General features: G+C 44.8%; 1 protein-coding gene across 1 annotated transcript in view; it reads right to left on the bottom strand.

Annotated features, from left to right (window-relative positions):
- The window catches only part of AGBL1 (AGBL carboxypeptidase 1), a 270,761-nt gene extending 262,888 nt beyond the window's left edge, over nt 1-7,873 (bottom strand). Inside the window, exons 1-3 of the mRNA XM_064456203.1 lie at nt 7,745-7,873; nt 5,675-5,806; nt 3,159-3,252 (exon numbers count right to left, since the gene is read on the bottom strand). Coding sequence (XP_064312273.1) covers nt 3,159-3,252; nt 5,675-5,806; nt 7,745-7,868 — 350 coding nt within the window. The 5' untranslated portion in view covers nt 7,869-7,873. The remainder of the gene's footprint in view (nt 1-3,158; nt 3,253-5,674; nt 5,807-7,744) is intronic.
- Nucleotides 7,874-13,307: the final 5,434 nt, after the last annotated feature.

Here is a 13,307-nt window from a genome sequence, read left to right as displayed (position 1 = left end):
GGAAAAATTAGAGTTTGCATTTTCTGGTGTGTGTGTGTGTCGCAAATGGAAAAAAAATGTCCACAGAAGAGTTCAAAACAATTGTTGTACATAAGATAAAAGGAAGAAAAACCCAAATATTGCATGTTGACAATCTGGAGTCATTAAAATCAAAAGGACTGTGTTTCTCTGAAGGCTATTTCTTTCACTTTCTGATTAGAATTGAGTATTCTAGAGCACTGTACCGCCTACATTACAACAACCCTCAGCAGCACTAGTTGTATCTCCAAATGAATCTCACCAAAAATCCCAGGCTAGAAATGTGCGACAGATTTTCCAATTCCCTCAGAGGAAACTGTGAATGGAAAAAGCAGCTTTGCACATGTGGTGGGTTGACCCTGGCTGGATGCCAGTTGCCCACCAAAGCCACTCTATCACTCCTCTCCTCAGCTGGACAGGGGAGAGAAAATATGAAAGGCTTGTGCACTGAGATAACGGCAGGGAGAGATCATTCACCAATTACTGTCATGGGCAAAACAGATTCAACTTGGGGAAATTAGTTTAATTTATTGCCAATCAAATCAGAGTAGGGTAATGAGAAAATAAAAACTAAATCTTAAAAACCCTTCCCACTACCTCTCCCTTCTTCCTGGGCTTAACTTTACTCTCCATTTCCCTACCTTTCCCCCCCTGCAAGCAGCACAGGGGGATGGTGAATGGGGGTTGTGATCAGTTCATCACATGCCCTCTCTGCCACTCCTCCTTCCTCAGGAGAAGGACTCTTCACACCCTTCCCCTGCTCCAGTGTGGGGCCCTTCCCATGGGAGACAGACCTCCACAAACTTCTCCAAAGTGGATCTTTCCCACAGGCTACAGTTCTTCACAAACTGCTCCAGCGTGGGTCCCTTCCACAGGGTGCCATCCTTCAGGAACAGACTGCTCCAGCGTGGGTCCCCCACAGGGTCACAAGCCCAGCCAGGAGCCTGCTCCGGTGTGGGCTTCCCATGCGGTCACAGTGTCCTTCAGGCACCCACCTGCTCTGCCATGGGGTCTTCCATGGGCTGCGGGTGGATGTCTGCTCCACTGTTAACCATTATGGGCTGCAGAGGGACAGCCTGCCTCACCAGGATCTTCACCACGGGCTGCAGGGGAATGTCTGCTCTGGTGCCTGGAGCACCTCCTCCCCCTCCTTCTTTCACTGACCTTGGTGTCTGCAGAGCTGTTTTGCATATTCTCACTCCTCTCTCTGGCTGCAGTTGCACGGGGGTTTTCTGCCCCCCCTTCTTAAATATGTTATCCCAGAGGTGCTACTACCCTTGCTGATGGGCTTGGCCTTGGTCAGCGGCTGGTCTGTCTTGGAGCTGGCTGGCATTGGCTCTACCAGACACGGGAGGCTATCGCACAGTAGAACACTAGTGTAATCACAGCCAACACTTCCGTAGGAACGAAACCAGGGAATTGAGTGGAATTTGCTTATTTTGTTAAGCACAGGCATGGACCCATCAATCACCTTTGGTTGTCTCAGAAGACAAGTTCAGCTCTGGGTCTAACTCATCCTGGGTACCCCTGTCATATATAAAGTAGTTCTCCAGACTCCCTGAATCTTAAAGTTATAACATGAGGCCTGAGGGTAATCTTGGAGGGTGCTCAAATATCCTAATAACATCCTAGCAATAATATTATTTAAGTTTGGAAATATCCAAACCTCTGTGTAGGAAACATCCTGATATCATACTTTTGGACAGACCATGTACAGGAATCACAGATATGCTGGCTAAGAGAGAACTGAAGCTGTGAAGCAGTTCCAGGTACTTAGCACTACACTAGAAAGTCAAAAATGCAGGCAAAAGTGAGTTGGCTTCCATTAACAGGGCAGTGGCAGGAAGTTGTGCGTCTGCTGGGCCCACTCAGTATCTTATTTAGCAAAGCAGACTGTTCAAATTTTGTTTATAGCCCCAGACATGTAGGCAGAAGAACTGGAAGAATGCCACATTTAGTAAACAACAGTACCGTGTGTTGACATGCAAGTTCATCACTTGTGGCTAGTGGAAGTTAACTCAGATTCCTTCCCATGCAATGTATGGCGTAACTGGTGATATTGGCAGAACTGGTGTCAGTCTTTGAAGGTAACAGCAGGATGGACATTATCTACTGGTGCCCTCATCCAGAGCGACTGGCCCCCACTTCAACCACAGCTAAGCCAGTAGTTGTCAAACTGTTGTGCCACATCTGTCCATCCACTTGTCACCTACCCGTGATGCTCAGCCTAAAGCTACTTCCTTAGTAATCACCAGCCATGAACAGCCCCCATGTCAGGTCCACGCAGAAGCCAAAACTGACTGAATGCTGCCGTGTCCTTGCTGAGACGTGCGTGAACAAGTAGGCACTATGTGCTCCACAAGGCATTGCATGTCTAAGCAGGAGAACTGTCAGGTTCTGTGTTGCTTAAACCAATGTGATTGCGTGGGCACAGCGCACAGAAGTAAATTCCTCCTCCTGTTTGTCATGCGCAAGCCACAGAAATGTGTTATGTCCTTCTGGGGATGTTTTCCACATTACAAAGTTTGCTTTGAAAGGCATCTGAGGAAGTGGTCAGAACAGACAACTTGGGGACTAATGTTCAGCGTGAGCATGGAGATATAAAATGGTCTTCTTGTCTCCAGAAAAAACCTATTTGAAGTATTTGGGAACGGCTTAAAAACATACCAGATTAACACTAATAAGAGCAGTCATACTTCAAAATTATCACAATGACCCGGTCAAAACTGTCTGCAAAAGGAGGATGAGGCAGCAGTGCCACAATTCCACTGTACCTGTCCCCAGGCCAGTGGTGGCAAGAGTTTCTTGCTAAGGGAGGAGCCGGAGCAGTTTGTCTGCTGCCACCACATGCTTCTCAAAATCCAGTCCTGACTGGCAAATGAAGGACGATATCTTGCAATCAAACTGCCATCACTGTATAGGATACGCTACAAATAAATGGCCACCAGCATGAATCATATGATGAATCACAGCATTAATATGTCCTTCAGGGAACTTTTTCTGCCTCTTAAAAAACCCTGCAGATTTAGAGTGAGTGGAAATTGTGCATCCATTTCTGATTTCTTTGCCTCTTCAAGTGGAACCAAAATTTTATTTCTTGCTGTCCTGGAGAGATGAGTTCCCTTGGGGCTACTGCCTACCTGACTGTCCTGATGTGTCTCTTGCTGTAGGGGGTGATGACTTTGAAAACCAGCTCCATGGCTCCATTGACGCCAAGTGTAGTTCCTGTGGTAACTAAGCCAATAAAAGAGAAAAGTAGTCAGATCTGAAGCAGGTGGTCTGCAACATTGTGTTTAGAGGTGATGTGAGGAAGGGAGTAGCTGCCCCTGGGGCTAAAAGTGGGTTCGTCTGGGCTCCCAGCTAGACTTCACAGGTCATTTTACAAACACCGAAACTGAAGCACAAAGCTGTCTGTGGACACAACCTGAGCCAAGTTCAGATGCAAAAACAGTCCTGCAGTTCTTCCCCAAGTTCCCCAAAGCCCCTTTTCCTGTAAATATTGTCCTCTTCAGAGAACAAAACACAATTTAACAGGACCCTCTCCCAGCAAAATGACAGGGCTCAAATTCATCCCGCATTTCCCACAGGCAACTCCATGTGGACAGTTTATTTCATAGGGGCATGGAGGGCAGAGTTTTCTTTCTGTGCTATTATTCAGCAGTACGCAAGTGTTTTGCAGGGGGAGGGGTGCTTCTGAATGCAGCTTAATTTCAGCTAGGCCAATTTTACCTTTAATCCTTCACTTGCTAGCACGCTAGGAACTTTTATAGATACACTTTTCAATCGATTCCAAAAATGCCCAATGCATAAACTAGGTGTTTAGCCAGATCTCCCCACTATGAGACAGGATCTCTGTGTAAAGAAGGGATGAATACAGCCCTGAAATATTAAAGGCAAGCAAACAGGGTGAAAGGATCAGTAATCAACAGCAGCCAGAGGGAGACCTGGCTGCCAGCCCACTGCTGGGTTTTGGCTGTTTTGTAAATATCTCCCATCAGAGAGCTGCCAGAGGGCCCATCATCTCCTGCAGTCCTACCGTGTCCTCATCAAGTTGTCTGGTGATGGAAAGCTTTGCAAGGCTTGCCAGCTACTTTCACACTAGCTGGTAATTCATTAGAGACAGGGTGGTGGACAAGGCTGCTTGAACTCCGCTGCCCCAGAGCGGGATGTGCGCTGCCACACACAACTGGTGGCAGAGATTGTGAAGGGGCAGCCCAGAGCAAAGAACTGGTGCGTGAGGTTGTGACAAGGACTCGTCTTTTCTGCTTTCATACCTAAGCACTCTCAGAGTTTTATATGCTTCTGGATTCTCTCTGGTTCCACTGCATAAAAATAATTGTTAAGGTTGGGAGAACGTAATCTCTTAGTTTGGTACCACATTCACACAGTCCTTCACCTAACCTCCCCTGCAGCTTCCCAGCTGGGCCACAGAGCCCAGAAAGTCAAAGCTACTCGTGGAAGGGGGAAGCTCAGCTGGAGAGTGCTGGAGAAACCTGGAGAGTAATAGAGATGCTCCAGTAAGGGAGCAGAGGCGGGGTTCTGAGGTCTGACATTAACAGAAAAGATGCCAGGCTGCAGTGTGCATCCTAAAACCTCTGCAAAAACTGCAGCTGAATTGGGATGCAGGTGCACTGGAGCAGGGAGCAGGGAAGTGTGTAGATCATCATTTTGGGTGGGAGGCAGCACAGGGTCACTACACAGCTGTGAAACCCAAATAAAGGCACGTTTCAGCTTCTGGCCTTGGCTTCATTTTCAGTCACACTAAGCCTTTCAAACACTGCTTATCACAGGGAGGGGGGTTGAATGTTGAGGCTTGGCTGCTTGCCTGAGAAAGCCCATTGCATGAAGCTAACTCCTGTACAGATAGAAGGGACCTGCAGGGCTGGGTGCCAGGAGTGCTAAATCTTAGGATGCATATAGCGGACTGCAGACAGGATGGTCGTCAAGAATTATCTGCTGCGTGAGGGATGTGGGGAAGGAGAGGAAAGGGTTAGAGTGAGCAAAAGGAAATTTGTGCTGACAAACTCAGTGCTATAGAGCAGGGAAAGCCTGTACAAATCTGTAATGATCCTGGGGGAGAATACTGGAAATCCCATTGCTTGAATCATTTAACATGAGGGCATTGCTAAGCAAAAAAAGCTGGGTGCCTGGGGAGAGGGGATACTAGACAAAAGACCAGGATCTAATATGTACTTCCTAAGGGACCTTGAATGAGTAACTGATTTCTCTCTCCCTCTGTTTCTCCATATGTATTTTCCTTCCTCATGGAGCTGCTCTGAGGATCAATACAATCAACAATAGTGAGACATTTGGCTATTATGGTAATGAGAATTGCACAGAGATTTAAGGTACCTAAGTCTCAGAGCAAAAGAGTTGACTGTCTATGTTGTAGAATAGATCATTGTCATGAATATTTTTCACTACAGCACTTTTATTTTCATAGTCCACAGATTAAATACACTGTAAAGGCTGTGTAGGCCCTCTTGGGGAGCTCCTTTTTCTATGTTCACTCTGCCTTTTGTGCCTGATTCTGTATAATAACAGTGCATGCAGGCACCAACCTTAATCAGGAATGATGTTTCTTTGCACAAAAATGACTAAAAAAGAATGCTGGCAGTTGTCACGCAGAAGGAAAGAGGAAAATCCAGGCACTCACCATTAGAAGCACAAACCCGAAGGACCCAGAGGCAGTGGATGAGGTGCAGGTGGTGACCCAGGTTTCTTCTAGCCAGGCCCAGTATTATATCAGTTGCCTCTGCCTTCTGCACTTTCAGACCAAACTTCCTATCTGTGAAAAGCAAATAAGAATCAAACTATTACAAAGACCAGGTCTTTGCAGCATGCTGATAAACATATTTCCACCAAATCTTATAACTCAAGATCTCACAACAAAGGCAAATGTATTAATGAATTAGATCAGCATTATTCTTGCTGAAAACAGCAAAACATGGGATTTACCTAGAGTCACCATATATGAATCATAGAATGGTTTCAACTGAAAGGGACCATTAAAGGTCATCTAGTACAACCCCCTGCAGTGAGCAGGGACATCTTCCACTAGATCAGGTTGCTCAGAGCCCTGTTTAACCTGCCCTTGAATGTTTCCAGGGATGGGGCATCTACCACCTCTCTGGGCAACCTGTGCCAGTGTTTCACCACCCTCATCATAAAAAATTACTTCCTTATATCTAGTCTGAACCTATCCTCTTTTAGTTCAAAATCATTACCCCTTGTCCTACCGCAAGAGGCCCTACTAAAATGCCTGTCCCCAGCTTTCTTATAAGCCCCTTTTAAGTACTGAAAGGCCACAATAGTCTCCCCAGAACATTCCCTTCTCTAAGCTAAATAACTCCACTCTCTCAGCCTTTCCTCACAGGAGAGGTGTTCCATCCCTCTGATCATTTTTGTGGCCATCCTCTGGACCTGCTTCAACAGGTCCATGTCTTTCCTGTGATGAAGACTCCAGAGCTGGATGCAGGACTCCAGGTGGGGTCTCACCAGAGCAGAGTAGAGAGGCAGAATCACCTGCCTGCCCGTGGGAGGGAGTGAATGAATTCCTTGTTTTGCTTTGCTTGTGGGTGTGGCTTTTGCGTTACTTACTAAACTGTCTTTATCTTAACCTACAAGTTTTCTCACTTTTACTCTTCTGATTCTCTCCCCCATCCCACAGAGGGGGAGTGAGTGGCTGTGTGAGGCTTAGTTTCTGGCTAGGGTTAAACCATGATACTTCCTTCCCTGATTTCTTACACATGGGGATTAAGAGCTCCTGAGCTCTATGAAAAGCATCCTTAAAGAACTGCCAGCTCTGTCCTGCTCCCTTGTCCCTGAGGCCAGTTTCCCAGGAGGTCCTATTGACTAACTCCTTGAACTGCTGTAATTTTGCTTCCATAAAATTCAGGGTCCTGACTTGACTCTTTGCCTGTCCCATATCCCTCAGGACTGCTAAATCCACCAGTACAAGATCACTGCAGGTCAGGCTGCCTCCAATCTTGACATATTTGATTAGTTCACTTGCATTGATGACCAACAGGTCCAGTAATGCATCCCCTCTGGTAGGGCTGTCTATTACCTGGCTTAAGAAGTTATCCTCAATGCAGTCCAGGAGTCTCCTGGATCACCTACAGCTTGCCATGCTAATTTTCCAGCAGATGTCAGGGTGGCTGAAGTCCCCCAGCAGGATGAGAACCTGCAAGCGCAATGCCTCCTGTAGCTGGAGTAAGAAGGTGTCATCAACTGGCTCCCCTTGATTGGGTGGCCTGTAGTAAACACCAGCTACAAGGTTTCCTTTGTTGCCTTCATCTCTACTTCTTACCCATAAGCTTTCAACCTGCTTGCAGCTATTCTTCAGAGACATCTCTTCACAATCTATTAATTTCTTGACATAGAGGGTAACACCTCACCCCCACTCATCCCCTGTCCCTTCTGAACAGCTTGTAGCCATCAGTAGCCACTCTCCAGTCACAGCATTCATCCCACCAAGTTTCAGCAACGGTAACTAGTTTCCTAGCTTTCTAGCAACACGGTGGCTTCCAGCTCCAGCTGTGTAAGAAGTAGCTCTACACACATGTATGCCCTCCCTGCCTTGTTGCAGGATCTCCACCTGGCCAAACCACAGGCAAGTGGCACACCTCAAAAATAAATTCACAGCTGTCTTTCAAGCACATCCCAGTGCTGGCTATCGCTGGAGCTGCCCATTAGTTTTGAGTCCCCCACCGCTCTGCAGTACCTCGTTGCCCGACCCTGGCCAGCAGGCGAAGCAGGGGTAGGAGGGTGCTGTGGTCAGGCGGCTCGGTTCGGGCAGTGGTGGTGAGAGCTTGCAGCAGCGCCTCACTGCCCCCTTTGCTGATCATGTAGTGAATTCTCCGGCCAGTCCCTGGGAAAAAGAGAGAGACTCTGCTCAGAGCACCCATTCCCTGAGCCACAGATATTGTAATCCCTCAGCTGACATGGAGCACACAAAGCTCCCACGGCCTTCCACCAGTGTTTTATTGCTATAAACACAAGGGCATCTGCAGAATTGACCACGGATCTCAGGTGATAATGACTGCATAGTGAAACTATGAGCTCTGCTGCCTCTTGCTCCAGCAGTCATTATCTTCACAAACCCATGTCCTGCAGAACTTTTTCATTGTGCATTGAAATGTGGCAGAGAGGAATATGCAGAGACACCAACAGGTTTCAAAGGAGCAGAAGGCTCGGTGATTTTTTCTTAGATACTGGAAATTACACAAGCAAAGGACTAAAGCTGCAACAGGCTTCTGCCAAATGAAAAAGAATCCTAGGGAAGCTTTGGAGACAGCTTTCAAACAAATCTAGGTCTCCAAAGAAACCACAGGCTAATCCTGTGAGCCCTACTGTGTCAACAAACATTGATCCATGGGTGACTTCAGCAGTGACTTGAGGCTCCGTGGTTGAAGGAAGCCACACATTCATCACCTATTGGGGAGACAGTACCTCCTACCCTCCATGTAGGCAATCCTTCCATCTAGCTGAGGAAAAGCACTGCAGGGCTTCAAAAGAGAGACCCAGCTGGGTGGGCGATGTCTGCGGTGAGGCTCCAAGGACTGGGGAACGCAGGAGGCTTCAGCACTCGCCGATGCAGCCCCTGCTGCCTAGCAGCTCGGTTGGGTTGAGAATTGTTTAGCAAATGACATTTTTGAGGTGGAGCAGGAAGGAAAAGAAACTTAATTATATTTTCAGTTCCTTTGCCAATTCACTTATTCTTTCACATGGCTCAGGCACATGCAGCAACGTGCCTTCCCTGCAGCCCCGAGGTGGAGGTGTCTTTTGGGGAGATGGTGAACACTTTTCGTTAGAGAGTCCCTGTGCTCTGGGAAGTCAGGCTCCTCTCCCTGCTGCACAGCCCTCTCTCTAATGGCACTGGTGAACTTTTCCAGTGGTTGCCTGCCAGGGATTATGAAATACTTTGAAACTCATGGGCATCTTTTAAACTAAAACAAATGGAGACTTTCTCTGGGGTTTCTTTTTTCTTTAGCTTACTGAAGAAGCTCATTTTTCCAAACACAGGAGCAAGGACTGCTGATCTATAGATACAATTCATGTTTTGTTCACCTTGCAAACACCTGGCCAAGTTTATGCAGGTATGAATTCCCTGATCCTATTTGAGCAGCCCCTTTCTGCCCCTAGCCCACAGGCTTTGCCCCAGACCTTCGCTTCCTTACCCAGAGACAGCAAATCAGTGAGGACACTGAGAATATTCCGGATGACATCCTTATCGCAGGAGTTCTGAAATGGAAACACACCAAATTTGGGGATCAGTTCAGAACAGTGAACTTCGTGCTACACAGGGCTGCAGTGCATTATGTCGTACAGACGCACCAAGATCCTTGTTTGGATACTGAGTACTTTTTGTGCCATCTGGCCAGTGAATATGTGGAACCACATTGATAACACATTTTAAAAGCCTCTGACAGACATACTGATCATACTACACAATATTTAATACAAAGTAGAGTTTCTGCAGAGTTTATGTCTAAATTCTAAATTACATCTCTCTTTTTTTGGTTTGATCTGGCTACCTCAAAGTTGAGGAAATTCTGTATCACAGAAAAATTTTAAATGTGGGGTGGTTTTCCATGACAGCACCCCTTATTATTGGCAGTTGAAGAAGAATGTCTTTAAATTATATTAATCTCATTTACAAGAAAATTGCCCTGTCTTTGCAGCTTTGCAGCTACAACCACATGGAAGCCTGGAATTTGGGGAGCAGAAAGATGCCCTAAATTTATTTTTAATCAAGACCAAGTAAGCACCACACCTTGACATCACACATTCTGCTTCAGATTCACTTTAAATTTTGCACTGGAGGAAATAAGATATACTCTAACTGAGGAGCAGGGAACACATGATATCTACCATTCATTTGTGCGATACACTAGACCCCTTCCTCAATCCTGCTCAGACCAGATTTCACTGCTGAGACTGAAGAATTGTTCACCAGTCTGTATTGCTCTATGAGGGATTTGGGTTAAGTTCTAGATCTCTGAATTTCCATACAGATACAATACAACACAATACAAATTTCCAATATAATACAAAACTTGCATTTGTGTGGCCTTGATCCTGAAGAACTTCACAATCACATAAACTATAATGGAATCACTTTACCTCCCATTAAGTTGTGAACAATGGTATAATATCTTACAAATATATGGCTCCTATATTTCTGAATGTTGAAGTGCTTCAGAAACTTAATCTACTAGTATGTATTCTGGATATATGGGATCATTTTACCACCCAAATTGATTCAGCCATTCTTTGACATATTTAATATTATGCAACCAAGTATTTAAGACAAGGAATCTAGAAGTAACACTTAGCAAAAAAAAACTGTAGAAAGTATATCAGGAAAATCTAATTCAGATCTGTAATAATGACTATTAATGCAAACGGACATTTTTTTTCCAGTGGATACTTGCTGAAGTCACAGCACAAACTCACACGGTGCTGAAGATTGTGTAGCTGATTAGGGAGCTGCATATCATACCTCCTCCTCCTCCTCTGTTATGTTTGGGGAGGGTATGCATTGAGTGAGACATGGGAATGAAGCAGGAAAATGGTCAGTCTTCACAGTCAGAGCAGGTGACTGTCAGCCTGGAGAATCAGGTTTCCATCTCTGCCGCAGACACCTGTAGGATGCTCGGCAGCTCCCTTCAACCAAGCCTTCTGTATTGGCAAATTATATGTGCCATCTTCTGCATGCAGTATCTACATCAGTGCTGACACTTCCTAACTTCCGTATCCTTAGCATTATGTATTCTTAAATTTCATTTTTATCATGATTATTAACTAAAACAAACTCCAAATCTCTGAAAACCAGAATTCCCATGATATTGGCTTTGGTCAATTACCAATGCTTTGAAACTTTAACTGCTCAGTACACATTTCATGCTGGCATAAGTGAGGAACAGGGACAAGAATATCAGCAGGGGAGTGAGACAAAAGAAGATGATGTGGTCAGAGGGAGGGGAAGGAAGAAAGATGAGTCAGGCATGGATGAGAGATTGGAGCGAACAGGCAATCACTTCTGAAATGGGGGCTTCAGGGGAGGAGGGTCTGTGAGCACTGTTTCCTTTCTAAAGACTCACCTTACTTTTGTTGTTAGCTAAAATCCACAGGAAGAGTGCATGTTTCATCCCCATCTCAGAGCTGGCCCATGCCCAGAGTGAGAGCCTGCTGTTTCTATTCATTACTACATTAATTCAAAAAGCAGAGATCTCTGCACTGAACATAAAAGTTCAGCCCTTTTATGAACCATGTTGAAATCAAAAGGCTCAGTATGATAGGATTACTGCTTCTTTCAGAGCCAAGACAAACAGAATATGTGGCTTTAATGAAATCCAGTAACTCTTGGTTCACCAAGTATTACCACCCTCAACTTAGAGAAGGGATCTAAACTCACGTTACTGGCTCAAGGGACCACACAGAGAGGAAAGTCTGCAGCAGGGTCAGAGCAGCTCTGAACACCATTACTTTTAGGTAACACATACCATTTTAGTCATATGTTAATCATGCTAATTCACGTCTTTGTTCATTAGTCCACAGCCCTGAACGGTCTCAAGTCTCACAGAGCAAAGAAAGGGCAATCAGAGCGCTCTTCCCAAGAGTTTCCTCAGCATTTTTTAGCATTGGGACTTAATAGTCAGGGGCAGGCTGTCAGGAGTGATGAGTATCCACCAAATTTACTGACTCCAGGAAAAGTTACTGTTCTCAGCACCTTTTTGAATATCAGGGTTGCCTAAATCAGACTGTCCTCTGGTTTTGTCTTGCTGCCTCTCAGTATCCCTTTCCTCTGTAGGTGGATGGATTACACATTAAGGTTTCAGTAATGAAGTCTTCATTGATTTATGCTCCTATTACACTGGGTTGTTTATTTTAACTGATTGGATTGTGGGTTTCCTAAGCCATTAACACAAATAGTGATGACATAAGATATCCTCTGACTTTCCATGCGCTTTATCCAGGGACTCAGGCGAACAAAAAACTTGAGGGGATATTAAAGATCAACCTTTAAAATATGCATATTAGAACTGGCTGATATTGCCAAATATTTTACTGGAGTATTTACTCTTGATATTTTAACACTAAAACTGTGTTGGCGCCCCATTGTTGACCCTCCTGCAGCACAATAATGAGGGAATCGGATGGCTTGTGTATTTGCTGAAACAGTGGCTAAAGCCCTAGTCCCATTACAAATTCTAACATGTTTCCCACTAACTTTAGTGGCACCACTGAATAATACAGAATACTGCAGAAGAACACAGCTCCAATTTATAACAGCAAGACAACACAGGAAAAATAACCCTAAAGCTCCTGTTGTCTTGCAAGATGGAAACTTGCCTCTTGAAAAGAAACAGCTCAGATTTTGTTTTGACTAATTAGCTTGAGATTTTCAAAGTCATCAAAGATATTTGGACATCGAAATCTATTAGAATCAATTGTTTAAATCTATACTCATACCAAACTGCTTGTGGATGAATTACCAACAAATTCATTCATAAAAAATATTCAGAAAGTATTTTTGAACGGTAAGTACAAATGAGAAAATCACAACTTGTGCCTGTTCTAAAAAAGATTAATAGAGTAATTTCTTTAACGCAAATTACTCACCCAGCTCCGGTTAAAATAAACACATTAGTTATTTTTATTGAAAGATATGTTTGACAGTTTAAGAAAAAAACATAGGCAAAGAGAGAAGTAAAATTCCTCTTCCTATATATTTTCCATTCCTGCCAGCACTTACAAATGTTAGATACAACACCTGTACGCGCCCAGACTAACAAAGATGCATTCATGGTATATGAGTGGAACGAGAGCAGAGAAAAGTTCCTAGAGGCTCAAGTTAGACTACAAAATCACAAACCTCCTGCAGGATTTCACTAAAAGGATTCAAAGTTAGAGCCAAATTGCTACCCATTAACAACAGCCTGTAGCTGCCCTTCACAGCTTGCAGATGGACAAAGGCTAAAGTAGCAAAAAACATAACTTAAAATATCAATTATGGCTGTACTTTTTGGCTGCAGCCCCTCATCTCAGCCTTACTTCAGCAGAGCCTGCTGTCTTTCTCACCCAACCAGGAGTATCAGAGGGCTGAGTTCAGATGCATTTAATCAGCTCCCGCCCAATAGTTCCACTCTGAGCTTTTTCTGGGAATTAATCCCTGAAACACTGGGGCTTTGGTTAGCTTGGCTGAAGCTCCTCATAGATAAACAGCAGGAGGATGGAGGAAGCCAGGAATAAATACCCCAGCACATAGTCATTGATACATT

The sequence above is a fragment of the Phalacrocorax carbo genome, chromosome 7, assembly GCF_963921805.1.
Source record: "Phalacrocorax carbo chromosome 7, bPhaCar2.1, whole genome shotgun sequence".
Lineage (NCBI taxonomy): Eukaryota > Metazoa > Chordata > Aves > Suliformes > Phalacrocoracidae > Phalacrocorax > Phalacrocorax carbo.
Note: the sequence above shows the minus strand (reverse complement) of the source record. Positions and strands in the feature narration are given on the sequence as shown.